This window comes from Ovis aries, chromosome 3, assembly GCF_016772045.2.
Source record: "Ovis aries strain OAR_USU_Benz2616 breed Rambouillet chromosome 3, ARS-UI_Ramb_v3.0, whole genome shotgun sequence".
NCBI classification, from domain to species: domain Eukaryota; kingdom Metazoa; phylum Chordata; class Mammalia; order Artiodactyla; family Bovidae; genus Ovis; species Ovis aries.
In genome coordinates this window covers 177,166,845-177,194,456 of record NC_056056.1, presented here as the reverse complement: position 1 = coordinate 177,194,456, position 27,612 = coordinate 177,166,845, and the positions used below count along the sequence as shown (strand labels likewise).

General features: G+C 45.6%; 1 protein-coding gene across 3 annotated transcripts in view; it reads left to right on the top strand.

Annotated features, from left to right (window-relative positions):
• The window catches only part of SYN3 (synapsin III), a 486,177-nt gene that overhangs the window by 9,260 nt on the left and 449,305 nt on the right, over positions 1 to 27,612 (top strand). For 2 of the 3 annotated variants that reach the window (XM_042247181.2, XM_027967692.3), the window contains exon 2: positions 25,959 to 26,416. In XM_042247181.2, the coding sequence (XP_042103115.1) occupies positions 26,106 to 26,416 (311 nt within the window). In that variant the 5' untranslated portion in view covers positions 25,959 to 26,105. Of the gene's footprint in view, positions 1 to 16,521; positions 16,751 to 25,958; positions 26,417 to 27,612 lie in introns of those variants that run through there. The other variant, XM_042247182.2, reaches the window with a different exon arrangement.

The following is a 27,612-nucleotide window of genomic DNA, read 5'->3' as shown; positions in this document are numbered from 1 at the left end:
GGGTCGGTACCTTCATTTTTGGATAAACAGCCCTTAATGCTTCATACATGTAACCCATTTAAAATGATGATGAAAATTAAGTGAAATACTAAATGTGAGCCTAGTGACAGAGCAGATGCTCAGTACACTTTTACTGGATGTGCTCAGCATCTTGCTTTAGCAGATTTGCTGATGCCGACCTTTGAGAAGTTTTAGTGAAGAACCTGGGTGTCCGAGCTGGCATTTCCTGTTTGAGACTGGCATGTCTGCCTGGTTCCCCTGGACAGTGCCCACCCTCATGACTCTGAATATTGCTTCTAAAATTCAGAGTGGGAAAAGAATCAGGTTGGCTGTTCCGCAGGCCTGAGTTCAGAGCACCAGTCATTACCTATAGGTATGTGACTCTGGGCACATTACCTAACCTCTTTGTGCCTGGCTCTTTTCATGTATGAAAATGGGGTCCATAGAGTCCACCTTGAAGGGTGGATGGAGGATTAAATAGAACCTTTAGAGAGTGCCTGGAACATATAGAGTAGGCGTCCTTTAAGTGCTAATTTATTCCTTCTCCTTGGAATGGTGTTGAGGAGAGGTGGTATATTTTTTCTTTCTTCAATCTCACCTCCAACTTCTTTGCACTTATTAGTAGCACTTCTAGATAGCTTTTTAGAAGCCCTGAGGAAACCCCATGTGGCATTACTCTAAGAATGAGGGTGCTTGCAGCCTTGCCCCATCCTAGCTCATCCCAAGCCAGTTACCTAACCAAGTAGTGGAAGGCTGCACTTATTAGGGAGTTGTTGAGTTAATTCATTTTGAAAACACTGATAGCTTAACTAAATAGTCTGGACTAAGGCTGCTTTACTTAGGCACCAAGTGGACAGGTGATTTGAAGGATACTGCAAAGAAATCAAAATATGCATCCAAGTTTAATGCATTAGGAATCTCATCACTAAATGTTCATCTCTTGGGTTTAATCACTGATCATTTAACAATTATTTGTGGAACTCTCATCTTGTGGTAGGCAAGGCCCTAGGTGCTGAGGATGTATTGATAAATGGTACAGACAAGATTCCTAGCCTCGTGGATCTTATATTCTGCTGGGAAATATAAAGTGCATACAGATGTGAGTTAGTGATGTGTGCTATGAATTAAAATGTCAACAGTATAAGGGCAGGGGAAAAATGCCATTATAGAAAATTCAGTTTAAGAAGGTCTCTCTGAGAAGTTGACAATTTGAGCAGAGGCATGGAGGAAGTTTGGAAGTGGGTTTTGGAAATACCTGTGGGAAAGAATTTCAGGCAGAGGGAACAGCAGGGGAGCCTCAGGGTAGACAGAGAGAGACACAAAAGGAAGAGTTTGAGAAGATGTGGCCTGAGAGGTATCTGAAACCAGCACTGGTGGAACTCATGGCTGTGGAGAGAAGTTCAGATTCTGTTCTAGGTTGGAGGGTCTTTTCTTGTGATTTTTGCTATTTATCTATATTTTCAGCTGTGCTGGGTCTTTGTTGCTACATGTGGGCTTCCTCTAGTTGCGGCAAGTGGGGGTGACTCTCTGGTTTGCGGTGCACAGACTTCTCACTGCTGTGACTTATCCTGTTGTGGAGCATGGGCTCTAGAGCACAGGCTCAGTAGTTCTGGCTCACGGGCTTCGTTGCTCCACAGCACGAATCTTCCTGGAGCAGGGAGTGAACCCGTGTCCCCTGCATTGGCAGGCAGATTCTTAACCACTGGATCACCAGGGAAGTCCCTCAGTTGGAGGTTTTGAACCAGGAGGTTACATGATTTGACTTCTTTCAATCACTTTAATTTTTTTTAATTGCCATATGGTAAAGTAGACTTTGTCTTGGTGTACAGTTCTATGACTTTTAACAGATGTATAGATTCATGGAACTACCAGCACCTCAGTGAAGATACAGAACTGTTTCTTTATCAAAAACATCCTTCCTGTTCTCCTTTTATAACCACGAATAAGCTGCACTTTCCATCACTACCATTTTGTCCTTTTGAGAATGTCAGATAAGTGGAGTCATACAGTCTAACCTTCTGAGGCTGGCTTCTTTCCCTCAGTATGAGGTCTTCATGATTCGTTCACGTTGTTGGGTAGATCCAGAGTCTGTTCATTCTCATCGCTGACTAGTGTTCCATTGAATAGACATATCACAGTTTGTCCATCCATTCACCCTTTGAAGGATACTTGTTTCCTTTCCAGCTTTTGGCAGTTAGGAGTAGAGTTGCTATTCACATTTGTATTCAGGTTTTTGTGTGAACATACATTTTTGCTTCTCTAGGATAAATAAATACCTGGGAGTTAGATTGCTGGGGTAAAATTTACATTCAGTTTTATAAGAAACTTGCAAACTATTTTCCAGCGGGGTTGTAGCATTTTGGCATTTCCTTAAGCAGTGTATAAAAGTTCCAGTTGCTCTGTGTTCTTGTCCGCACTTGGCATTTTCAGTATTTATTTTAGCCATTCTGATCATTTAGTGGTGTCTCACCGTGGTTTTAATATGCCTTTCCCTAATGGCAAATGATGTTGAATATCTTTGTATTCATGTATGTTTTTCCCCTCTTTGTGTCCTTTTCAGTGAAGTATCTAGGCAAGTCTCTTACCCATTTTTAAGTTGCCTTTGTGTTTTTTACTCTGAAGTTTTGAGTTTAATTCTTTGTATCTTCTTGATGTCAGTGCCTTCTTTATTTGACTACATCAGGTCTTGGTTGCAGCATGTGGGATCTTTGCTATGCCATGCGGGGTTTTTCTTGTGATACACAGACTCTAGTTGTGGTGGATGGGCTTCGGTAGTTGCAGTGTGTGGAACCGGCGTCCCTTGCATTGCAAGGTGGATTGTTAACCTCTGGACCATCAGGGAACTCCTTCAGTGCTTTCTTGAATATGTGTTTTGTAAATGCTTGATTTATTTTTAAGGAATTATTCTGAATGGTGTGTGAAAAGGAAGTTGTAGGGGATAGGGGTCAAATGGAAGGCTCAGAGAGTGGACCGTTGTGGTAGTCCATGAGCAGAGATGGTGGTAGTTTGGACTAGGGTTATTGGGGTAGAAGAGGTGAAAAGTGGCAAAAAAACCACCTATTTTAAAAGTAGAACTATCTGAACCCAGTGATGCATGGAGTGTGAGGAAAAAGAGGAGTCCGGCATGGTAAGGTTGCTGGAAGTGCTGAGAGTTTAAATATAGTTCAGGCACGTTCCCTGCCCTCAAGAAGCTCATAGTCTGGTGACGGGAGATGTACTGTAAGCAGTTCGACTGGAATATGAGCAGGTGTGCTCTCAAAGTCACATGAAAAGGACGGGGGGAGCCCAGATGACAGGGAAGTTGCTAAGAGACAGTGGTGCAAGGCCAGCTCTCTGGGCTGTAAACTTCAGTGTGTGTTGGGAGTCAGCTGGGGAGGTTGGTAACAATGCAGCTGGCTGGACTCCACCCACTAAAGTAGGAGGCCTGTGGTCAGCAAGCACCACAAATCATTCTGTGTTGGTGCTTGGCTAACTACACTGTAAGAAACCCCTGGCAGAGCTCACTGGGGTGACTTCACAGCAGTAAGTGTGTTTGAGGTGGGGTGTCAGTGTTGAGTAGGAATTCTGACTTGGAGAAAGAGGGAGAAGGGGCAGACAGGCAGAAGGAAAAGCAAAAGCAGAAGCTTGGAGGTGGTAGAAAATAACTGGAGCTGAGAGGAAGTGTAGATTGGGTGATGATGCTGCTGGTTGACCAAGAGTTCATGTCTGTATAGTGATTGGTGGGAGTCATGTGACTTCCTGTGCTCAGTGAGTCTGATTGTAGCAACTCATCAGCTCCCCATTTACTAACAAGGGGCCCGCCACAGTGAAGGGTACCAAGCAATCCAAGAGTTAGGTGCGTGGAGGGGCAGCTGTGGTTTCCAAGGCTCTTGTGACACAACCTTTGAGGAAAGCTATGGCTTCAGTGGGGCTTCCTAGGTGGTGCTAGTGGTAAGAACCTGCCTGCCAGTGCAGGAGACATAAGATGAGGGTTCAATCCCTGGGTCAGGGAGATCCTCTGGAGGAGGAAATGGCAACTCACTCCGGTATTCTTGCCTGGAGAGTCCCATAGATAGAGGAACCTGGAGGGCTACAGTCCCTAGGGTCACAAAGAGTCGGACATGACTGAAGCGACTTAGCGTGCACACACAGGGCTCCAGTGAAGGAGCTGGTGGACTGTGCAGAGGTTTGCGACAGGATGCCCTGTACCCAGCCCTACCATGAGCCTTCCTCAAAGCTCACCGACTCTGTATCTCCTTGCACATCACCCTGCCTGCTTTCCAAGGATGCCAGAGCCACGTCTTCCTGCAGCCTAACTACCAATTTATTGCACATTCGCTGTGTGCCAAACTGCGTTCAGAGCACTTTACATAAATTAACCCATTTCATTCTCACAGCAGACCTTTAGATGAGATAGAATTATTACCTGTTTTTGGATGAGCGGAGTGAGACACAGAAGAATGAATGACAGGCCCAAGGTCACAGTGCTGGGAAATAGAACAGCTGGCTTGGGGTATTAACCCAGGTCGTTTTGACTTCAGAACCCGTGCTTCTAACTGTTACGCTGCATAAACCCTCCAGGGCATCTGCAGAGTATGAGGAGAAGCAGTAGTAGCAGCAGTACCATGCATATCGATAGAATAGCTACTGTATCATGGTTGTGTTAACGGTGTCGTCTTGTCGTCTTAGGCTTATTCTACATGGGGACTATTTCAGGGATAAAGTTTCATGTTATGAAGATTTTTCTTTTCTGATTTTGGCCTTTGGCTTAAAAACTTACTATTTTTATTCTTTCTTGTCTAGTTAATAAGAAACAGTATGGAATATCTTTTTTGAGGTTTGAAAGAGCACCACATGAAACATCACGATACATATTACCCCTAAAAGTTGTTTTGTGTGGGAATGTTCACCCTTATCCTAGATGACCCTTGATTATTATGTTTTTAGAGTTCTTCTAAATCTGTCTTTCTGCTCAACTTTTCCTGCTTCCAGTAGATACTGTATTTTCCTCCAGCAAAATTCTGATTTTCCGTGTGTGTTTGACTGAAATCAGGAAGGCAAATGACACTGACAATATACATGCGTTGTTTCCTAAGCAAGACTCAATAGAATCTGACTAATCACCCCCCCCCCACTTGAATGTGGCCCCCAAGAGGTCAGAGATCTGGGGGTTTTCCACTGTTATATCTCCAGCACCAACTGGAAAGGGTTGGCCCATGGGAGGCGTTCAAAATATATTTGTTAGTCAAAGAAACTGAGTGACTCCATCCCGTATTGTTTCTTCTATGTCCCTAATGTTATAAACTGTTTGAAGACAGGGATTGTACCAGATTCACCTCTGCACAATCCTGTAACAGAGCGAAGGGGTTTGTTCTGGGTGTAGGAGTGAATGAGAGGGGTGCTTTGCTACTCTCCTCATCTGTCTCCGTCATAGACAGACACGCACAATCTCCTTCATAGACCACTGCGAAACCCTCCTTCCTGGTCTCCCTGTGTCCAGTTAGGTTTCCTCCAAATCCCATTTCCATAGCATATAGTGTCAGAGTTTGTTTTTTTTTTAAAACACAAATGTGACCGCGTCACTGCCCTGCTTAAACACAGGAGCTGCTCCTTGCTGTTTGTCCAAGCTCTTCCATACTGTTCTGAGACCCTTCACTCCCAGGAGGCTGAAGCTCCAGCTTCCTCTCCCACCATGGTGCCCTTTTACATTATCTCCACTGACTCCTATCTGCCTGCCTCCCACATGGTCTTGTGTCTTTGCCTCCAGCAGCTCAGGGGTCCTTCTCCATCTCAGCTGCTTAAGGTAGGATCCAGAGAGGGGAGAAAGGCTGAGTTCTAGCCTGACTCCTAGCCAAGATTCCTCACTTGACTCTTCCGTAAAACGGGATGTCTCCTGCCTGGGGCGGGGTCTAGGGGGCTGTGGGATCACCGGATTCCTTCCTCCACCCCAACCCCCTTCTGCAAGGAAGAAGATGCTGAAGCACTGAGGGGCAGGGGAGCCGTGGGGACTATTGTCATGCCACGTTCTGAGGCCCATGAAGGTCTCCTCCTTTCCTGAGAAGGACTTTGTCTCCAGACAGCTTCAAACCCCCCAGGAAAGGGTTTGAGAAAACCTTTTTGTGATTTAAAAAAAAAAAGTAAGTGGAGGGGAAAGAGAGCACTGGTGGGCGTGAAGGTGAGTCCAGCTTTCCTTCAGCACTTGGACCAGCGAGTGCAGCGGAAATGACTGTTCTGTGTGGGGGCTGGAGGCTGCCACTGTGAACATCTCCATCCACGCTGTGCAGAAACCTCCCCTAGCCTGCCAGTGACAGCAGGAGAGAAACAGAGGGCCGAGCTCTGGAAGGAGTCACGGTGGCTGCCCGGGGATGTCTCGGTGGAAATCTGATGCCAGGATAGGAAGGCTGTGCTTCCTGTGGGTACGTCCCCCTGCCTGTCACATGCCATCATCAGTCCTGGGGTATCAGCGCCTGGCCTGCGGGGGCATCACTGCTGCTTGGCTGAGGCCAGCCGCTTCCCCAGCTCGGTGGCTCCTGAAGAGGGAGGAGTAGGGAGGAGAAACAATCAGACACAACTGGTGGTTAAAGGCCTAGACTCTGGGATCAGACCAACCTTGTTAGACTTCCGCAGCTTCTCTGCTGTGTGACCTCAGGCAGGTGACTGAGCCTTTCTGAGCCTTGGGTGCGTCAGCTCTGAAATAAGGATGCTAGAACCTCGTAGGATTACTAGGAGTATGGGACACAGTGAAGGTGCAGGTAAAGTGCTTAGTGGAGTGTCTAACGTGTAGCAAGAATTCTGCCCATTACTAATATCAGTGGAGGCTGAAATCAGGATAAGGGAAGGCAGAGAAAGAAAGCACTTGTCTGTGGCTAGCTCTTTCTCTTGAAAGTGAGAATCAGAAAATGTGCATCTGAGTTCTTCAGATCTGAGCTCCTCCTCTTAGAAATGAGAGAAACTCCTGGGTGGAGGAGTGATGGAATGACGTGTGGGGCTGCATCCTGACCCCACACTGAATTCACGCTGACTACTGGGCAATTTATTGTGCCCTTCTGGCCCTCAGTTTCCTCTGTGTGAAAAATGGATAATAACGAGATTCACGTTAGGACTAATTGATTTAATATATAAATAGGGCTTAAAACAGTACCCGACACACAGAAAGCATTGTATAAATACTATATGTTTATAATATTGTTGCCGTTATATTTTATTGTTACTGTGATTACTGTTAATGTTATTGCTGTGACCTGCTATTACTCTTGTTATTACTACCATCACCATCATCGTCATTATTGTTGTTCAGGTCACACAGGGAGTCCATGGAGGTAGCTCCCACCTCTTTTAGTGAGAATCTGTGCTAGCGTTGCCCTCACCTGCTCCTTTATGCGAGCATGAGGCTGCCGGGGTCTCTATCCTGCAGGAGCAAGGATGGTGTCACCATAATTGCAGCTGAGCCCGCTGTTCCTGGAACTTTCTGAGCCAGTGCCAGGACTCAGGCTCCCCAAGGTGAAGGACACTGCAGAGGCTGCCAGAGTGCTGCCTGGTAGGTGCCAGGCTCTCATGGAGCACTCCATTGATACTGATGTCAGGATTATTGGGAGGAGGGGGGCCAGCAAACCAGGGTATCACGTGGTTGAAGGGCTGCATCTGGAGATAGACTAGACTGATATAGTACAGGATGTCCTGCCAAGTCCTAAAATCCCTGAGCCTCAGTTTCCTCACCTGTAAAATGGGGCTAAGAGTTGTATTTGCTTCACAGGGTTATGTGAGGATTAATGAAGTAATGCTTGTAATTAAATTAGCTTAATGCTTGAGTAAGCAGTCAGCCACGTAGTGGTTATTAGTATTTTTAATTTAGGAGAAAAGTATTCCCTGGAGAGGGTGAAATGAGTAGTTGGCAAGTAGGCACTAAATGCCTAAGAATCTTATATTTTAATAGTGATATTGGTGGAGTCATGAAAAAAAAAAAAAAAACAACCACCAGCTGAAGACTTGGTGACCTGGACTTGCCTGGCCACTACCTTGCTGAACACACACAGGTAGGTCACTTACTTGTGCATACCTGCTTTCCACATCAGGCAACAGAGTCGTGAGAGCAGGGGCGCCATGGTGCGCGGTTCTGTGTGGTTTCACAGGCACTCCCGCCTTCCCAGGTCCAGCCCTCCAGGTGGTTGTTTCTGCCAAGATATCGCCCACACCCTCCCTGGAGTCCGGGGATCCTGGAGTCCTTCGACAGAGGATTACTAGTTCTCAGGGTGCCAGTCTTGCATCTGGGTCCTATGTGAGGTGCCAGGAGAGGGCTGAGGGGGTCGGGTCTGGCAGGACAACCATTCCCAAGATAAAGAAGATGCCACAGGAGGATGGAAGGAGATTGGGGGTCCAGGGTGAACATGAAATGATCAGAGAAGAGCTCTGGGACAGTGGCATTGGACTTGAGAGCTGGATGGCAAGGCTGAGCTGGGAAGAACATTCTGGGCAGAGGGAACGGGCAAAGGGAACAGCATGTGCAAAGGCCTGAGGGCAGGGTGTGGTGCTGGGGAAGGAGGCTGGCTTGTTTGGGAGACAGGAAGGTGGGCGGTTTGGTGCAGAGACTGAGTGTGAGGGAAGATCCCAGACGATGTTGGCCCGCAGGCTTTGAAAGAAGCTTGAATGCCATCCACAAGGAGGGCAGGAGTCTGAGCTGGGGAGCAGGTGGGGAGACAGGGAGGCCAGAGGAGAGCTTCTGGTTTGGTGCAGGAAGGCAGGTTGGTGCAGGTGAGGGATGCGGGCAGCTCACGCACTGACAGTGATGGTGGAGTTGAAAGAAGTAGGTGGATTCAGAGGCTTCTTTGGGGATGAGAGCTGGTGGTGGCCTGGATGTGGGAGGCTCTGTGGGGAGGAATCCCAGCATCTCCCCACGCTTCTAGCTTAAACCACTGGATGGGGTATCTGCTGAAATGAGGAAGATGGAAAAGGGACAGTTTGGGTGGGAGTGAAAAGTGAAAGTGTTAGTCGTTCAGTCATGTCTGACTTTGTGATCCCACAGACTGTAGCCTGCTAGGCTCCTCTGTCCCTGGGATTCTCCAGGCCAAAATACTGGACTGCGTTGCCATTTTCTTCTCCAGGGGATCTTCCCAGGGATTGAACCCAGGTCTACTTGCACTGCAGGCAGATTCTTTATTGCAGGGGTGAGATGGCAGGAAATCAGGAGTTTGGGTCTGGACCTCATACACTGAAGATGCCTTATAGCACGCTGTTGCTCTGCAGAGTGAACTTGCTAAATTCCTCATTAGAGCAGCACCTGGCCACCAGAAGCACCGCCAGGCTGGCCATCTGCCCCGAGGAAGCTCGAGCGGAGGCTGTGGGAGCTGAATGAAGGTGATGACCGCTACAGTGGCTACAGCCTGTGCCCTCTCTGTCTCCCGGACTGCTTCTGTCTTAATCTCTGTCTCTGTCTTCCCCTGTCTCTCTGTCTCTCTCTCTCTCTGTATCTCTTTGTCTATTTCTCTCTCGCTCCCTCTGTGTGTGTGTCTCCTTTTTTAAACTCTGTTATTGGAGTATAATTGCTTTGCAATGCTGTGCTAGTTTCTGCTGTGCAGCAGTGTGAACCAGCTATAGCTATACATATCTCTGTCTTTCTGCCTCTGTTTCTCTGTCTCCCTCCTCACCTGTGAATACCTTCATCCATGTGTTCCAAGTGACTGGTGTTTCCCTCCGTGTCAGCCCTTCTTTTGTATCCTCAGGTATGCTGCAGACCTGAGCAAGCCTCCCAAAGGTCTCCTTTGTCCCTAGGAAGGTTCTTTATTTAGCTCCACGTGTTTTCTGACCCAGTGGACGGGAATGCGGCGGCTGGTTCCCAGACCTTGGCCATGCTGGTGTCTCTCCTTGACTCTGGGTACCCGGTGCTGCCTGCCACCATCTCTAATGCCAGACTTGGTCCCTACCCCCCACCCATAGTGATGGGTGTGTGCCGGCCTCTGATGAGAGCCTTAGTCCTCATCAGTTGGTGAGAATAGTCAGGAAAGCCTCCTCAGAGGAGAAGGGGATGAGCCGAGTCAGAAGTAACCAGCTGGGGGATATAGGAAAGCAAAGGGAAGGTCATGCCAAACAGGAGACAGGGGTGTGACACCACTGTGTGGGAGGCAGGGCAGAGAGGAGGGGGAGCCCCAAGGGCATCTGTGTAACTGAGCTAAGGTGAAGGTGCCCAGGAAGACAGATTTCAGGCTCACAGAACCCCAAGGGACCATGATGTGATGAAAAATCAGTAGATCCCAGACAGACCTGGGTTTGGATCCTGATACCGTGAAGGGGCAGTGCTGCCTAATGGTTACCGTGGTGCCCACCAGAGCTGCATCGCCTGGGTTTGAGTCACAGCCCTGCCCCTTGCCAGCAACGTAACTCTGAGCTTCATTGTCCACATCTGTCAGCACAGGTGCGAACAGCACACCTGCCTCGTAAGGCTGAAGGAAGGGTGGCGTGGGTTCATAGGGACAGGTGCTGAAGGCAGTGCCTGACAGCCTGTAATGGTCATTTATAATCTGAATACATTTCTTGTTGTCATTGGACTTCAGTTTCTTCTTCTGTGAAATGGGGATGATTGTATGTCCTGGGCAGGGTGCTTGTGAGGCTTAAGCACCATCTGCAGGCCATCTGCCTGCAGTCCCTGGCTCCCCACAGGGACTCAGGCAGTGGTGGCCACCGCCACCAGCACTACCCTTATCATGGTCGTTATGCTTCCCTGGCGGCTCAGACGTAAAGCGTCTGTCTGTCTGGACACTTGGGTCCAATCCCTGGGCCAGGAAGATCCTCTGGAGAACGCAATGGCAACCCACTCCAGTACTCTTGCCTGGAAAATCCCATGGACAGAGGAGCCTGGTAGGCTGAAGTCCATGGGGTTGCTGAGAGTCGGACACGACTGAGCGACTTCATACTTCCATGCCGGCTGGTTTTGCAAAGAGTTCTGGCTCACTTACTCCTTCGCTCTGCTTTGCAAACATCACGCGTCACCCAGCCTGGAGACTGGAAGTGAAGTGCTGTCTGACAGGGCCACAGCAGTCCTGGAGGCCTGCCTGCCTCTGGCTGGGCAGCAGTGATGCAGATGCTCTTCTGGCCATGCTGGCAGCTGTGTTGTCTGCTTTTTCCCAGATGATGGAAGAGGCCAACACGGGGTACTGCCTGAAGCTGGTGCAGATTAGCATCACACAGCTGACTCTGGCGGAGAAGGCGATGGCACCCCACTCCAGTACTTTTGCTTGTAGAATCCCAGGGACGGGGGAGCCTGGTGGGCTGCAGTCCATGGGGTCACACAAGAGTCGGACACGACTGAAGTGACTTGGCAGCAGCAGTAGCAGCTGACTCTGGGCCGACCCTGACAGGGATACAGCTGTGATCAGCGCAAGGAGATCCTGATACCATTCCGCGCTCCATTTTCTCCATTCAGTTGGAGTTGAGACTGGATAGGACAGGGCTTCGGAGAAGGCATTGGCATCCCACTCCAGTATTCTTGCCTGGAAAATCCCATGGGTGGACGAGCCTGGTAGGCTGCAGTCCATGGGGTCGCTAAGAGTCGGATACGACTGAGCAACTTCACTGTCACTTTTCACTTTCACGCATTGGAGAAGGAAATGGCAACCCACTCCAGTGTTCTTGCCTGGAGAATCCCAGGGACGGGGGAGCCTGGTGGGCTGCCGTCTATGGGGTCGCACAGAGTCGGACACGACTGAAGTGACTTAGCAGCAGGACAGGGCAGGTTCCTGGGTGTCACGCTTGGGTTCCCTGTGTGCCTGTCTGTCTGTTATCTAGTCTTCATCTTAGGAAGGCAGCATGAGGTATTTAAAACTGGACCCAGTTTAGAATGAAAAAGCCTAGAAATTACATTGTGCAATATGTCTTCCAAACCACTTGTGGTTTTTACTTTATTTTACAATAAGTTAACATCACTAGAAATTTCCTTAGTTTACTTTGCAGGGCATACCATGGACAGCAATGAGAGGGGCCAAAGATGACCATTTAGCTCCAGATTTCAGGTTGTTTGTATTTTTGACAATGACCTTCAGAGGAATGTCTTGATAACTCAGAGACAAGCCCGTATGATGGTCGGATAACACAAAGCCTACGTCCCAGTCTCGTTTGCTAAATGTCAATATTCACGTACATGAACACTTTTTGTGACTCTCCTTTGGCATTTCTCTATTTGGATGTATGTCAAGGTGGGGAGGGTGATTTCTTTCTCTTTTTTAAATTGATTTTTATTGGAGTATAGTTGCTTTACAATGTTGTGTTAGTTTTTTTCTATACAGCAAAATGAATCAGCTGTCCATATACATATATCCCTCCTTTTTTTAGTTCCTTCTCATTCAGGTCAACTCTACAAGTAGAGTTAAGTAGAGTTCTCTGTGCTGTACAATATGTTCCCAATGGTCATCTGTTTTATACACAGTATCAGAAGTGTTTATGTGTCAATCTCAGTCTCCCAGTTCCTCCCAATTCCTCCCATTCCCGGACGGCTTGTGATCAGTCACTTCAGTGCTCCGCCACTTTGGTTGTGTGTCTGACTGAAGCACAGTGTCTGACTCTTTGCAACCTTATGGGCTGTAGCCTGCCAGGCTCCTCTGTCCATGGGATTCTCTAGGCAGGAACAGTGGAGCGGGTTGCCATGACCTCCTCCAGGGGATCTTCCTGACTCAGGGATCGAACCCATATTGTAGGCGGATTCTTTATCTGTGAGCCCCAGGGGGAAGCCCCCTGCCCAGGTGGTTTCTAATAACCTACAAATCCTGTCTCCAAAGCTCCAGTTCTTGGCTGGGGATCCACAGTGTCACACCTGTGGGAACCAGAGTGTTGCCTCTCACAGGAGATCTGGGCCCCTGTGAGTGGATATGAACTCATCAAAGACAGCGCACACTTTCATGTAGTTGTGGCTGGAACAGAGCTCGGAGGATGAAAGGCCTGGCGGATCTGTTATGTGGAAATGGAGCTGTTCCCTCGGCAGATGCATGTTTGACCTTTTTTTCAGGAAGTTAAGCATCTCTTAGCTCTGCAACTTGAGTGGCACACTCTTTGAGTTCGAAGGCTCACCCACACTGCCTGTGCTCATCAGTATATGGATGAAGCTCAGCCCATGTTGTCTCCATGAATTTTTAAACTTTCTGCTCAGGCAGAAGGAGTTTTAAACAGTTGTTAATTACCCAAACTCTGGTTCCAAGTTGGGGAGGAAAAAGAAAAATTTTTCAGCACTCATTAAGCCAAAGATGGTGAGAGAGAATTAAGAGTCTTGGTATTTCTTCATAGAGAAGGAGTTAACTAAAAAAATGAAATTGGTTATGCCCTCCTGTTATTCCAACTGTGGCCCAGCTTAGGCTTTATATGCATCCACTAGGATGGATGCTTCCTCTTACACAATTACACATTTAGTCTTCGCAAACAAAAGATAAGGAGGGTTTAATTTTGTTCCTGTTATTTTAAGCAGGTTTACTCAAAAAATATGTATCGAGCCCCTATTATGTGCTAGGCACTTTTCTAAGTGCTGGAGATACATGAACAAATCAGAAAAGAGTCTCTGTTCTTTGGGGGCTTACATTCTATCGGGGAGCAGAGGACCAACAATAAGGACAGTAAATAGGTAGAGTATGTAGTTTATAGAAGGTGATGTATGCTTGGGAGAAAGGAACAAGTGGAGTAGAGTAAGAGAGATCCAAAGAAACAGATGGCTTAACCTCAGGTGGTCGGGGGAGGCCTCACTGAGAAGGTGACATTTGACCAAAGATCTGAAGGAGATGAGGGAGGAGCCATGCAGGTATCTGTAGGAAGGATGCTGCAGGTGAAGGAACAACCAGTGCAAAGGCAACTGATGATCAGGAGGTTCAATTCCTGGAATTTGTCCTTTTCCCGTAATGTTCTAAGAAAGGTACCACGCCTTGAATAGTCCTTATCTGATACCCCCTTGTCGGAGAGCCAGGTATTAGCCGATGAAACATCATGCCAACATTTGCAGAGCACGTAAAAGGTTAAAAAGCAATTTCCTGTGGGTCGATGGAACTGTTCTCTACCCTGGTTGTGGTGGTGGCTTCATGAATGTGTTAAAATTCATAGAACTGTACTCCCCAAAAGTCAGTTTTACCCAACGTTAACTTAAAAACATGAACATATTGAAAACCAGTTTAGTGCATTTTATTTCCGTCTGCTTAAAGACATATGGAGTAGGGAGGGCAGAGATTAGCACCTCCATTTTGCAGACCAAGAACCTGTGGCCAAAGTATTACTAAGCTGCCAGAGACAGACTGGGCTTCCCAAGGGGCTGAATGGATAAAAAATCCTCCTGCAGTGTATGAGGTGCAGGAGATGCAAGTTCGGTCCCGGGGTCAGGAAGATCCCTTGGAAGAGGGCATGGCAACCCACCACTCCAGTACTCTTGCCTGGAGAATCCCATGGACAGAGGAGCCTGGCAGTCTATAATCCATAGGGTCGCAAAGAGTCGGACATGACTGAAGCAATTGGGCACAAGAGGCAGACCAGGTCTCAAAGTCTGGTCCATCCAAAGCCTGTTCTCTTGTGGATCCTGCAGACCCTGCCACACTGCATCCCAGATAGAAGTGGACCACACTGCCAGACCTCCTGGCAATCGGAAAAGTGAAAGTGAAAGTCATTCAATTGTGTCCGACTCTTTGTGACCCCATGGACTATATAGTCCATGGAATTCTCCAGGCCAGAATACTGGAGTGGGTAGCCATTCCCTTCTCCAGGGGATCTTCCCAACCCAGGGATTGAACCCAGGTCTCTTGCATTGCAGGCAGATTCTTTACCAGCTGAGCCACAAGGGAAGCCCAAGAATACTGGAGTGGGTAGCCTATCCCTTCTCTAGTGGATCTTCTCGACCCAGGAATCAAACTGGGGTCTCCTGCATTGCAAGCAGATTCTTTACCAACTGAGCTATCAATCACAGCGCAGAAAGCAGTCAGTGTGGTAACAACAGCTAACGCAGGCTGCTCATCCTGTGCCAGGACTGTTCTGGATTCTTTTCGTATATTAAGCCACTTCATTTTCACAAGATCCTTTTGAGATACATATTGTCTCCATTTTAGAGATGAGGAGACTGAGGTACAGTGAAGCTGTGTAGGTAGTAGGTAGCAGAGCTGGGATTAGAGACAGGCAGTGGAGTTCCAGAGTCCATGAGTTTAAGCTTAAGGCTCATTGTCTGTGTCCAGCAGTGTCCAGCACCAGAGTGCTAAGGCTAGGGTCATCCCTAGTGGGGGTTTGGTGGGGGTCTTACACTTGAGGAATCCTTTTTTTGTTTTCAGTAAGGCATTTTTTTTTTTTAAGTGTAAGGTTCCTGACGACTTGTCAGCAAGGTAGAAAGATTTCCTTATACTCGCTGCCCCATCACATGCACAGCTTCCCCCACTATCAACATCCCCACCAGAGTGGTACATCTGTTAAACTGATGAATCAAAATTGACACATTTAATCACCTAAGTCCACAGTTTAGAGTCCACTCTTGGGCATTCTGTGGGCTTGGACAAATGCCTAAGGACATGTATCCATCATTATGGCATCATAGAGAGTATTTTCACTGCTATGAGTATTATACTGTAAGTATTTTCACAGATCTTCTGTGCTCTGTCTCTTCATCCTCCCACCAGTGTCAGACCTCATCCCCCTTCCACCTTCCCATCCCCTTCCATAATCCCTGCAGCCACTGACCATTTGCTAACTCCATAATTTTGTCTTTTCTAGAATGTCATATAGTTGGAATCGCACATAGTACATGGCCTTTGCAGACTGACTTCTTTTGCTTAGTGCGTGGTGCTCAGTGGTGTCTGATTTTTTGCAACCCCATGGACTGTAGCCCGCCAGGCTCCTCTGCCCATGAAATTTTCTAGACAAGAATACTGGAGTGGGTTGCCATTTCCAGCTGCAGGGGATCTTCCCGACCCAGGGATCCAACTTGCATCTCTTGTGTCTCCAGCATCGGCAAGTGGATTCTTTACCACTGCGCCACCTGGGAAGCCCCTTCTTTTGCTTAATCACACACATTTAAGGTGCCTCTGTGTCTTTTCATGGCTTTTATAGCTCATTTTGTTCTGACTTTCTGGAGCTGGTCCTCAACAAGGGTCCTTCTGCTCAGTATTGTTCGAGCAGCCAGAATGAGATCGAGTTTGGTTTAGAGGCAAAGGAAAGGCTAATCCTTAAATCAAAGGGTGGAGAGGTGCAAGCTTGTGCACTAGAATACACGCCTCTCAAACACGCCACGGGCAGGGCAGCTTTGTAGGGTTTTTCTCCACACGGAGGGAGACGGAGTTCTTGCCCAGCAGGTGCCGCTGTGCTACTCCCCACTGTTCAGATCAAAATGTGGAGCTCAGTGCTTCTGCACCTGGCCTAGTGTCACCATTTAGAGTGAGGTGCCGAGAGCAGTGCTTCTGCACACGGCCCTCTGCCGCCATCCGGAAGTGAGGTGCTGAGGGCCGCCATCCGGAAGTGAGGTGCCGAGAGCAGCGCTTCTGCACACGGCCCCCTGCCACCATCCGGAAGTGAGGTGCCGAGAGTGTGCTGCTGCACACGGCCCTCTGCCGCCATCCTGAAGTGAGGTGCCGAGAGCAGTGTTTCTGCACATGGCCCTCTGCCGCCATCCTGAAATGAGGTGCCGTGTGCATTATCTCTGCACACAGCCCACCAAGCTCTGAAGTGTAGGGTGCAGCCACTTTGCACTGGGAACCCTGGTCTGAAGTGCCGGTTAGGGGGCATCTGCAGGCAGTTTCCTGTGAGCAAGTGAAACCAGACTAAACGCAAAGGAGAAAAAAAGGTTAGATTTTACTTTATCAGGCAGATTCTGTTTTGATTTCTTAGACATTGTTAATGGACTTTGCCGGTGAATGTCTTCTTAGTACTAAATAATATTCACTTGCCTGGATGTACCACAGTCTATTTATCACTTCTGAAGAACATCTTGATTTCTTCTGAAGTTTTTGCAATTATGAATAAGCATCCTGCTGTAAACATTCTTGTGCAGGTTATTCTTTTGTGTGGACATACATTTTTTAGCTCCTTTGGCTAAATACCGAGGAGCATGATTGCTGGGTAGTGTGGTAGGAGTTAAAGTTGTATAAGAAACCACCAGACTTGCTTCCAAAGTCAGTGTTACCACGCCTTCTCAGTGGCCACAAGTGAGGGTTCTTGATGCTCCACATCCTCATCAGCCTCAGGTGTTGCCGGTGTTCCAGATTTGGGCTATTCTCATAGGTGTGTAGTGGTATCTCATTGTTATTTTAATTTTCATTTCCCTGCCGACAGTTGATTTGGGGCATCCTTTTGTGAGCTGATTTGCCATCTGTGTATCTTTGGTGAGGTCTCTGTTAAGGTCACTGGTCCGTTTTTTACCTTAGTCTGTGAAACAGACAGTGATAGGATTGATGGAGGGGAGGAGACGATATTAAAGATGTTTTGGGGGACAGAATTGACAGGACCCGGTGACTGAGTGGCTGAAACTGCTGAGGCATAAGGAGGAGCAAAAGGTGATATTCAAGTTCTGGCCAAAGTGAGTGGATGGATAGTGGTACTTCTGGGAGGAAGGGAAGGCCGGGTACAAAAAATCATCTGAGGATGAGCACAGAAATGAGTCTGGGTGTCTGTGTCAGTGAGACACCTGTGCAGAGATGTCCACTCTCCTGTCCAGTTCATGATCAGTTGCTTATCTTCATGATCAGTAGCTGGTGCTGCTATGGGGCAGGTCTAACTCTGTGGGGTTGTTTATGCTTTGATGCAAAGCTTGCATCCGTATGATTTATACCTTCTGTTGTGTGGCTCTGTTAACAAGTGAGAAGTCTCCATCCTTTTAAAACCTTCACAGAAAAGTCTTCCCACCTGCTACAGTCTCCAAGAAGTAAGCCTGCAAAGTTGCTTTACATTGTTTAGTCACTCAGTCGTGTCTGACACTTTGTGACTCCATAAGCCGCAGCACGCTAGGCTTCCCTGTCCGTCACCAACTCCCGAAGCTTGTTCAAACTCATGCCCATTGAATTGGTAAAGCCATCCAACCATCTCGTCCTCTGTCCTCCCCTTCTCTCACCTTCAATCTTTCCCAGCATCAGGAGCTTTTCTAATGAGTGAGCTCTTCGCATCAGGTGCCACTGTATTGGAGTTTCGGCTTCAGCATCAGTCCTTCTAGTGAATATTCAGGGTTGATTTCCTTTACGATTGACTGGTTTGATCTCCTTGCAATCCAAGGAACTCTGAAGAGTCTTTTCCAGCACCACAGTTTGAAAGCATCAGTTCTTTGGCGCTCAACCTTCTTTATGGTCCAACTCTCACATCCATACATGACTACTGGAAAAGCCATAGCTTTGATTCTACAGACCTTTGTCAGCAAAGTGATGTCTCTGCTTTTTAATATGTTGTCTAGGTTGGTCATAGCTTTTCTTCCAAGGAGCAAGCTTCTTTTAATTTCATGGCTGCAGTCATTGTCCACACTGATTTTGGAGCCCAAGTAAATAAAATCTGTCACTGTTTCCATTTTCCCCCTATCTATTTGCCAAGAAGTGATGGGACCAGATGCCATCATCTTAATTTTTTGAATGTTGAGTTTTAAGCCAGCTTTTTCGCTCTCCTCTTTCACCTTCATCAAGAGGCTTTTAGTTCCTCTTCACTTTCTGCCATAAGGGTGGTGTCATCTGCATATCTGAGGTTATTGATATTTCTCCCGTCAGTCTTGATTCCAGCTTGAATTTCATCCAGCCCAGTGTTTTCACATGATGTACTCTGCAGATAAGTTAAAAAAGCAGGGTGACAGTATAAAACCTTGATGTACTTACTCCTTTCCCAGTTTTGAATATGTTGCTTTATGATATGTTTTATTTTTCTGTCTGGTGTGCTTCCCTGGTGGCTCAGACAGTACAGAATCCACCTGCAATTCGGGAGACCTGGGTTTGATCCCTGGGTTGGGAAGATCCCCTGGAGGAGGGCATGGCAACCCACTATAGTATTCTTGCCAAAAGAATCCCCATGGACAGAAGCCTGGCCGGCTACAGTCCATGGGAGTCACAAACAGTCGGACAGGGCTGAAAAACTAAGCACATGTGGTCACTCGTGCCCTCTAGTGGCCAGTGGTGGCATAGCGTGGGGCTGAGTCCTCACCTGGCCTCTCCTGAATTCTATCCCAGAAAGATTTTATCCCAGGGTCTTCTGATCTTCTGTTCCAATTTCTTTCCTTCCAGCATCTCCCTCACTCCCCCCTGGTCCCACCATCAAATTAAGTTTGTCACTGAAGAGATATCCAGTGTCTAGTGGCACAGGAAATCAGTGACTCACAAAACAGGAAGACACCTTGCAAATCACATAATCCAACTCCCTTCTTTTATACCTAAGGACCTAAGTGATTTTAACAGCCTCCTAACTTGGCTGCTGCATCCATATACGTGCTCTGCAGTCTGTTTTCCACACAGTGGCCAGGCAGACGAGATTATGTCTGCCTCTTGTTTATACTCATCCAATGGTTTACTTTTCACCCTTGGAATAAAATCAGAATTATTCTCAAGATGCCCCTTCATGATTTGGCTCCTTTCTACTTCTCTAAACATTTTCTTATAAAAGTCTTCTCCTTATTTTCTGATTGAGCTGACCTTCCTTCTGTTCATCAGATGTGGCTAATACTTTCCTACCTCCAGGCCTTTGTGTATGTACTTCCCTTTCCCCTCATCCTTACATCTCAGCTTAAAAGTCACCTCTCAGAGAGGCCTTCTCTGTTAATGTCTATAACAGCACTCTGTGTATTGCCCCAGTCCATGAGTTTTTGTCCATTATCTGCCTCCCTTTACCAGATGATAAGCTCCCCCAGGGCCTGCAGTGGAAGAAATGACAGAATGAGTCTTTAATGAACATTGGAGTTGGTCAAAAAACATAATGCTTCGAAAGGTGGTGGATTCCCGCCAGTGTAAGGTTGACCAGAGTTCCTAAAGAAAAGATTGTTAAATAATCTCTAAGGTCCCTTCACCTCTATTTGTAAACTTTTCTATCCAGTATTTGAAAGAAATGGAAGATGTTCAGATCCAATAATTGCTCAGTAGCTTGTGTTGGACTAACCCTGTCATGGATGATAATGATAAATTTTGGATAAAGTATTTGAAAGAATCTAATTGAGATTTTTGGAGAGAAATAAAAAGTAGGTGGGATCTGGAGGAGATTTAACCCTTGAAAAAATGCACCTGCCCCTACTAAGTGAGATTCACATTGATGTGGTTCTTCTCTGTAGAGCACTCCCCAGTCTGTATGGCAGGGAGAAGCTAGAACCAGAGCAGGAAGCTGCAATTTTAATTGATTTGACAGGAAGCAGGCAGAGTCTGGGGCTTCCCAGGTGGCGCTAATGGTAAAGAACCTGCTTGCCAGTGCAGGAGATGTAGGAGACATGGGTCGATCCCTGGGTCAGAAAGATCCCTTGGACGAGGGCCTGGTGACCCCTCCAGTATTCTTGCCTGGGAAATCCCATGGACGGAGGAGCCTGGTGGGCTACAGTCCACAGGGTCTCAAATATTTGGATGGGTCTGAAGCAGCTTAGCAAGCACACATGCAGAATACAGGCTATCAGAGTGGCTAGAAAATAAGGAAATCTAAGGAGATGTCCCCCAATCCATGCTCCCAATAAGATCAGGTGAGGCCTCTGTGAAAACTGTATTCCAGTTCAATCCCTCCTTCTGCCCATTTGTGCTTTTCATGCTTGCAGTTATTAATCATGGAAACACTCTCCAATAAACTTTCTGCTTCCAAGTCATCCTGGCAGAGTCAGTTTCCAGGGGAACTTGACTTAACAACAGTCTAATTGATGTTTATAGAATGTTGTACCCAGCGATTGCAGAATACATGTTCTTTTCAAGTGAAAATGAAGCATTCATCAAGATAGACCATGATGAGCCATAAAATTAATCTGAGTGGATGTCAAAGATGTTGAAGGATTAAACCCCTGTAGACTGCGTTCATTAATCATAAATGAATCATATTAAAAGCAATAACATTACAATATCTGAAAAAGCACTGGAGTTTGAAAATTAAAGATATGTTTAAATAACACATAGGTCAAAAAGAATTAGAAAGAAATAAGAATAATTTTAATTTAATGATAATGTAAATATAACATGTCAGATTTTTGGATTCAGCTAAAGTGCATGGAGGGAAATACATTGCTTTAACTGCCTGTATTAAAAAGAAGAAAGGTTTAAAATTAGTGGTATATTTCCATCTTAAGAATGTAGAAAAAAGAGGAAATTAAAAATCTTACACCCGAAGTAAGAAGAGAAGAAGTAATAAAAGCAGATAGAGGTGAAATAGAAAACAATAGAGAAAATATAAAAAGCTGCAAGTAGTTTCTTTAAGAGATTAATGAAAAAAAAAGATTAATGAAATTTATAAATTCTTAACACAGATTAATCAAAAAGAGAAAAAGCAAATGACTAGTATCAGGAATATCGGGAAATTACTACAGATCTTGCAGAAAATGAAATGTTAATAAATGCTATGAACAACTTTGTGCCAATAAATTATACAATTAAAATGAAATGGACAAATTGTTTGAAATCATATATTGCCAATATTGAAATAATAAGAAACAGAGAATATGAATAGATTTATAAAAGCATTTGAGGTAATTGTTAAAAACTTTCCAACAAAGAAAAAAATCAGCCGCAGATGGCTTCACTGTTGAATTCTGTCAATAAATTAAGGGGGGAAAGAACCCCAATATTACACAAACTTTCAGAAAATTGAAAAGGTAGGGACACTTCAGAATATATTTTTGTAAGGTCAACATTATGCTGGTATCAAAACCTGGCAAAGACATTCACAAAAAAGAAAATCACAGACCAGATTTCTCATGAATATGGACGTAAAAAATCTTCGACAAAATATTTTTGGCTTGAACCCAGCATTATATAAAAAGGGTAATCCACTATGACTAAGTGGGATTTATTCTAGGAATGAAAGATTGGTTTAACATTTGAAAATCAATTAATGTAACTCATCACATTAAGCAAATACATGATTTTTAAAAACCTTGTTGTTCAGTTGCTAAGTTGTGTCTGACTTTTTGTGACCCCATGGACTGCAGCACACCAGACTCCCCTCTTCTTCACTATTTCCCAGAGTTTGCTCAAATTCATGTCCATTGAGTCAGTGATGCTATCTAAGCGTTACGTCATTCTCTGCCGCTTTCTTCTCCTTTTGCCTTCAGTCTTTCCCGGCATCAAGGTTTTCTCTAATGAGTCAGCTCTTCCCATCAGGTGGCCAAAGTATTGGAGCTTCAACTCCAGCATCGGTCCTTCCTGTGAATATTCAGGATTGATTTTTCTTTAGGGTTGACTGGTTCAATCTCCTTACTGTTCAAGGGACTCTCAAGAGTCTTCTTCAGCACCACAGTTTGAAAGTATCAATTCTTCGGCACTCAGCCTTCTTTATGGTCCAACACTCACATCCATACATGACTACTGGAAAAGCCACAGCTTTGACTATCCAGACCTTTGTCGGAAAAGTGAAGTCTCTCCTTTTTAACATTCTGTCTAGGTTTTTCTTAACTTTCCTTCCAAGGAGCAAGTGTCTTTTAATTTTATGGCTGCAGTCACCATCAGCAGTGATTTTGGAGCCAAGAAAATAAAATCTGTCACTGTTTCCACTTTTTCTCCTTCTATTTGCCATGACGTGATGGGATCAGATGCCATGATCTTTGTTTTTTGAATGTTGAGTTTTAAGCCAACTTTTTCACTCTCAGTCTTTCACCTTCATCCAGAGGCTCTTTAGTTCCTCTTCACTTTCTGCCATAAGAGTGGTATCATCTGCATATTCGAGGTTGTTGATGTTCCCCCAGCAGTCTTGATTCCAGCTTGTGATTCATTCAGCCCAGCATTTAGCATGATGTACTCTACATATAAATTAAACAGAGTGACAATTTACAGTCTTGTATTACTCCTTTCCCAATTTTGAACCAATCTATTGTTCCATGTTCTATTCTAACTATTGCTTCTTAACCTGAATACAGGTTTTTCAGGAGACAGGTAAAGTGGTCTGGTTTAAGAATTTTCCACAGTTTGTTGTGATCCACACAGTCAAAGGCTTTAGCATAGTCAGTGAAGCAGAAGTAGATTTTTTTTTTCTGGAGTTTCCTTGCTTTCTCTATGATCCAACAAATGTTAGCAATTTGATCTCTGGTTCCTCTGCCTTTTCTAAATCCAGCTTGTATATCTAGAAGTTCTGAGTCTACATACTGTTGAAGCCTAGCTTGAAGGACTTTGAGCATAACTTTACTAACATGAGAAATGAGCACAATTATACAGTAGTTTGAACATTTTTTGGCACTGCCCTTCTTTGGTATTGGAATGAAAACTGACCTTTTCCAGTTCTGTGGCCACTGCTGAGTTTTCCAAATTTGCTGGCATATTGAGTGCAGCATTTTAACATCATTTTTTAGGGTTTGAAATAACTCAGCTGGAATTCCATCACTTCCTCCAGCTTTGTTTGTAGTGATGCTTCCTAAGGCCCAGTTGAGCCCACACTCCAGGATATCTAGCTCTAGATATGACCACACCATCGTGGTTATCCGGGTCATTAAGACTTTTTTGTATAGTTCTTCTGTGTATTCTTGCCACCTCTTCTTAATCTCTTCTGCTTCTGTTAGGTCTTTACTGCTTCTGTCCTTTATCATGCCCATCCTTGCATAAAATCTTCCCTTGGTATCTCCGATTTTCTTGAAGAGATCTCTAGGCTTTCCCATTGTATTGTCTTCCTCTACTTTTTGGTGTTCATTGAAGTATGCCCTCTTATCTCTTCCTGCTATTCCCTGAAACTCTGCGTTTTGTTGGGTTTATCTTTCCTTTTCTCCCTTGCCTTTGGCTTCTTTTCTTTCCTCAGCTATTTGTAAGGACTCCTCAGACAACCACTTTGCCTTTTTGCATTTCTTTTTCTTTGGGATGGTTTTAGTCAGTGTCTCCTGCACAGTGTGACGAACCTCCATCCATAGTTCTTCAGGCACCCTGTCTACCAGATCTGATCCTTGAATCTATTTGTCACCTCCACTGTACAATCATAAGGGATTTGATTTTAGGTCATACCTGAACGGCCTAGTGGTTTTCCCTACTTTCTTCAATTTAAACCCGAATTTGCCATGAGGAGCTCATGATCTGAGCCGTAGTCAATCATCTTAATTAATTTAGAAAATCACTTGACAAATTCAACATCCATTTGTGATAAAAACTCTAAGCCAACTAAGACTATAAGGGAACTGTCCCAACCACTATGGGAGGGTTTTGGACAGTTTCTTAAAAAGTGAGACATATGCCTGCCCATGACCTAACAAATTAACTTCTAGATATTTTCCCAAAGAAAAAGTCAGTCTCTTGACCAGCCTCTCTGTCTCTTCACCCCAGCCTTTCCCCTTTTTTTGTTTCTCTCTCCACAAAATTACTTAAAACATCCTTAGAGCAATTCTATTCAGAATACCCACCCCAAACTGAAAACATTTCTTTTTTTTTTTTTTAAAACATTTCAAACATCCCTCAAAAGGAGAATGGAGTAACAATATGTAGTTATTCATCTAGCAGAACACTACTCGGTGATAAAAAAGAGTGACTTGTTACAGACAGCATAGCTGAGTCTTGAAACCATTATGTTGAGGGAAAGAAGCCACGCATAAAGGAATAATACACAATCACATTTATATAAAGGTCAGGAATAGGTAAAATTAACATACAATGATAGACATCAGCAGAGCCTTTGCTGATGAGGACACGTGGATTGCTAGAAAGGGACACAGGAAAACTTCTTGAGATGACTGGAGTATAACAGATCTTATGCCAGCATATACATATATCAAAACTCCAAGAACTGTACACTTACGGGCTGTGCATCTCTAAGTAAATTTTAGCTCAGCAAAAACATAAAAGAATCTCTAAACACAAAATAAAATATAGGTCGGGTCAAATTGTATGATTGAAACCATCATCTTTCTCAGTGAGAAATTTTGATCTTAAATGAATAATTTGGTGTTTTAAAACTTATTTTGCTCTGTTTGGAAAAGGACTTCATTTATTTATTAAGCTGCTGGGCTGTCCTGACAAAATTTCACAGGTTGGCTTAAACAACAGAAATTTGTTTTCTCACAGTTCCAGAGGCTGGCAGTCTGAGGTCAGGGTGCCAGAATGGATGGTTTTTGGAGAGAGCTGTCTCCCTGGCTTGGCGACGGCTGCCTCCCCGTGTGTCCTCACATGGCCGAGGAATAGCAAACTCCCTCTCGTCTTTTTTTATGAGGACGTTAATGCTCTCACAAGAGCACCACCCTCATGGCCTCACCTAACCCCACTACCTCTGAAAGAACCCATCTCCAGATACCAGCATGTTACTGGTGAGGGCTTCAACATACGAATTTGAAGGACACAATTCAGTTCGCAGCTGTATATATTCTAGAAAATCTGGAAAATACAGGTAACTGGAAAAAACAAAACCCATGTAATTCAGTGATGCAGATATAGTCACTGTTAACATCCTGATGTCTTTTTCTTTCCAAAGTTTTGTTATTTCAACTTTTATGTGGTTGTAGTCATTCTGAACCTATAATCTTATATCACGATCTTTTAAACTAAAACATGAAATTTTTTCTGCGTGACTAAAATCCCTTTTTAAGTACCTCTTTTTAATAGCCACAAAAGGTTCCGCTGGATGTGCTTGTAGTTTGCATATTTATTATCCTGTGGTCAAACGCTGAAAGACTTTCCAGTATTCTGCTAGTGTAAATAATGCCGTGATAAATACATTTGTCCAAGAGGCTTTTTCTGTAACTCGGATTGCTTTCTTGGGGTAGAATTCCGAAAATGGAAATTGTAGGTTAAATGGGTGTGCTCTAATTAGATGTTGCCAAATTCCTTGCCAAAAAGATGTCCTCCTTTGCACTGCCCCCAGGAGCAGGGCAAGAAGGGGCGTCATCGGTTTGCTCTTAAGGGGCTGAGGTCGTTTGCACTAGTATGTTTCTTGGCCTCTTTCCACAGGTGGAAGAAGAGACAGCTGCAGCCGGCTTGTGTGGGACCCCCAGCTCTTCCGGCCCGAGCCCCTGCCCCTCCCTCTCCTGGCAGCCTGTGTTCTGGGCCTCACCTAGACAGTCCGAGTAGGAACAAGCCATCTCGTCCATCACAGCCATGAATTTCCTCCGGCGGCGCCTCTCTGACAGCAGCTTTGTGGCCAACCTGCCTAACGGCTACATGACGGACCTGCAGCGCCCAGACAGCTCCACCAGCTCCCCTGCATCCCCCGCCATGGAGAGGAGGCACCCTCAGCCCCTGGCAGCCTCCTTCTCCTCTCCAGGATCCAGCCTCTTTAGCTCCTTCTCCAGTGCCATGAAGCAGACCTCACAGGCCCCCTCAGGGCTGATGGAGCCTCCGGGTCCCTCCACACCTGTTGTTCAGAGGCCCAGGATCCTGCTGGTGATCGATGATGCCCACACAGACTGGTAAGCAGCAATCTGCAGGTGCCCCCACCTAAGGGCAGGAGAGGAGACGGGGCTTATCTCACTCTTGGGGAAGAGAAGGGAAGAGCTGTGAGAGACTCTGGTATCAGAGACTGGCAGGAGGGAAGGACTTTAATGCCAGGCACCACAGCAGCTACTTTGTGCCACACTGTGTCCAAAGGGCTTTATATTTAAGGTCTGCAGTCTCTCACCTGCAAATCCAAAACCCAAAAAGCTCACTAGAAAATATTATATAGCCTATTTTCTAGCAAAGCCTGATCTGAAGGAAAGTTAGACTGTAATAGTCTTCGTTGTACCACTTACTGTGCTTGTTCATATGATTTGCTGCTAACTTCTTAATACATTTGATATGGGGTACTGCCCAGGGCCCACAGGAAGTATTATATAATATGTGGTATATGTACTTTATTAACTTTCTTAATAATAGAAAGCTTTAAAAAATCTGAAATAACTGTGGTAAGTTGCTTAACCTCTTTGAGCTTCAGCCATGCTCCCTCATTGAGTGAGGTTGCTCTGAGGGTAAAAGAAACCAACAAAAATCCGCAGTCCTTAATCTCAAGGGACCAGAGTGCCTGAGTTTGCATTCCTACTCTTCCATTGACTGGCAGTCTGGTTCCAGAACCTGTCTTAACAGGACAGCAAAGGTGGGCAGAAATGACATCCCTTCCAGTCTCTTCCCAGGTGTGCCCCATCCTGATAGACAGGAAGCATCCTGCCTGGAATGCAGAGACTGGACACATGTGTCAAGGTCACTGTAGCAGTAGTTCCACAGGTAGTTACTGAGCACTGATTGAGTGCAAATAACAGCCTTCAGTTCAGGCGCTCAGTCGTGTCCAATTCTTTGCAACCCCATGGACTGCAGCACGCCAGGCCTCCCTGTCCATCACCAACTCCCAGAGTCCACCCAAAGTCATGTCCATTGAGTCAGTGATACCATCTAGCCATCTCATCCTCTGTCATCCCCTTCTCCTCCTGCCCTCAGTCTTTCCCAGCATCAGGGACTTTTCCAGTGAGTCAGCTCTCATAACAGCCTTAGGTACTCAGATAAGTAATGAACAGGCCCTGCCCACAAGATGCTGCATGCAGGTGGAAAAGAGGTCTCTATTTGAAATTTTTGGTAGAGAAGATACGTATTATCAGTCCAGTTGGAGACAGAATTTGCAGTCCAGTAACCCTAA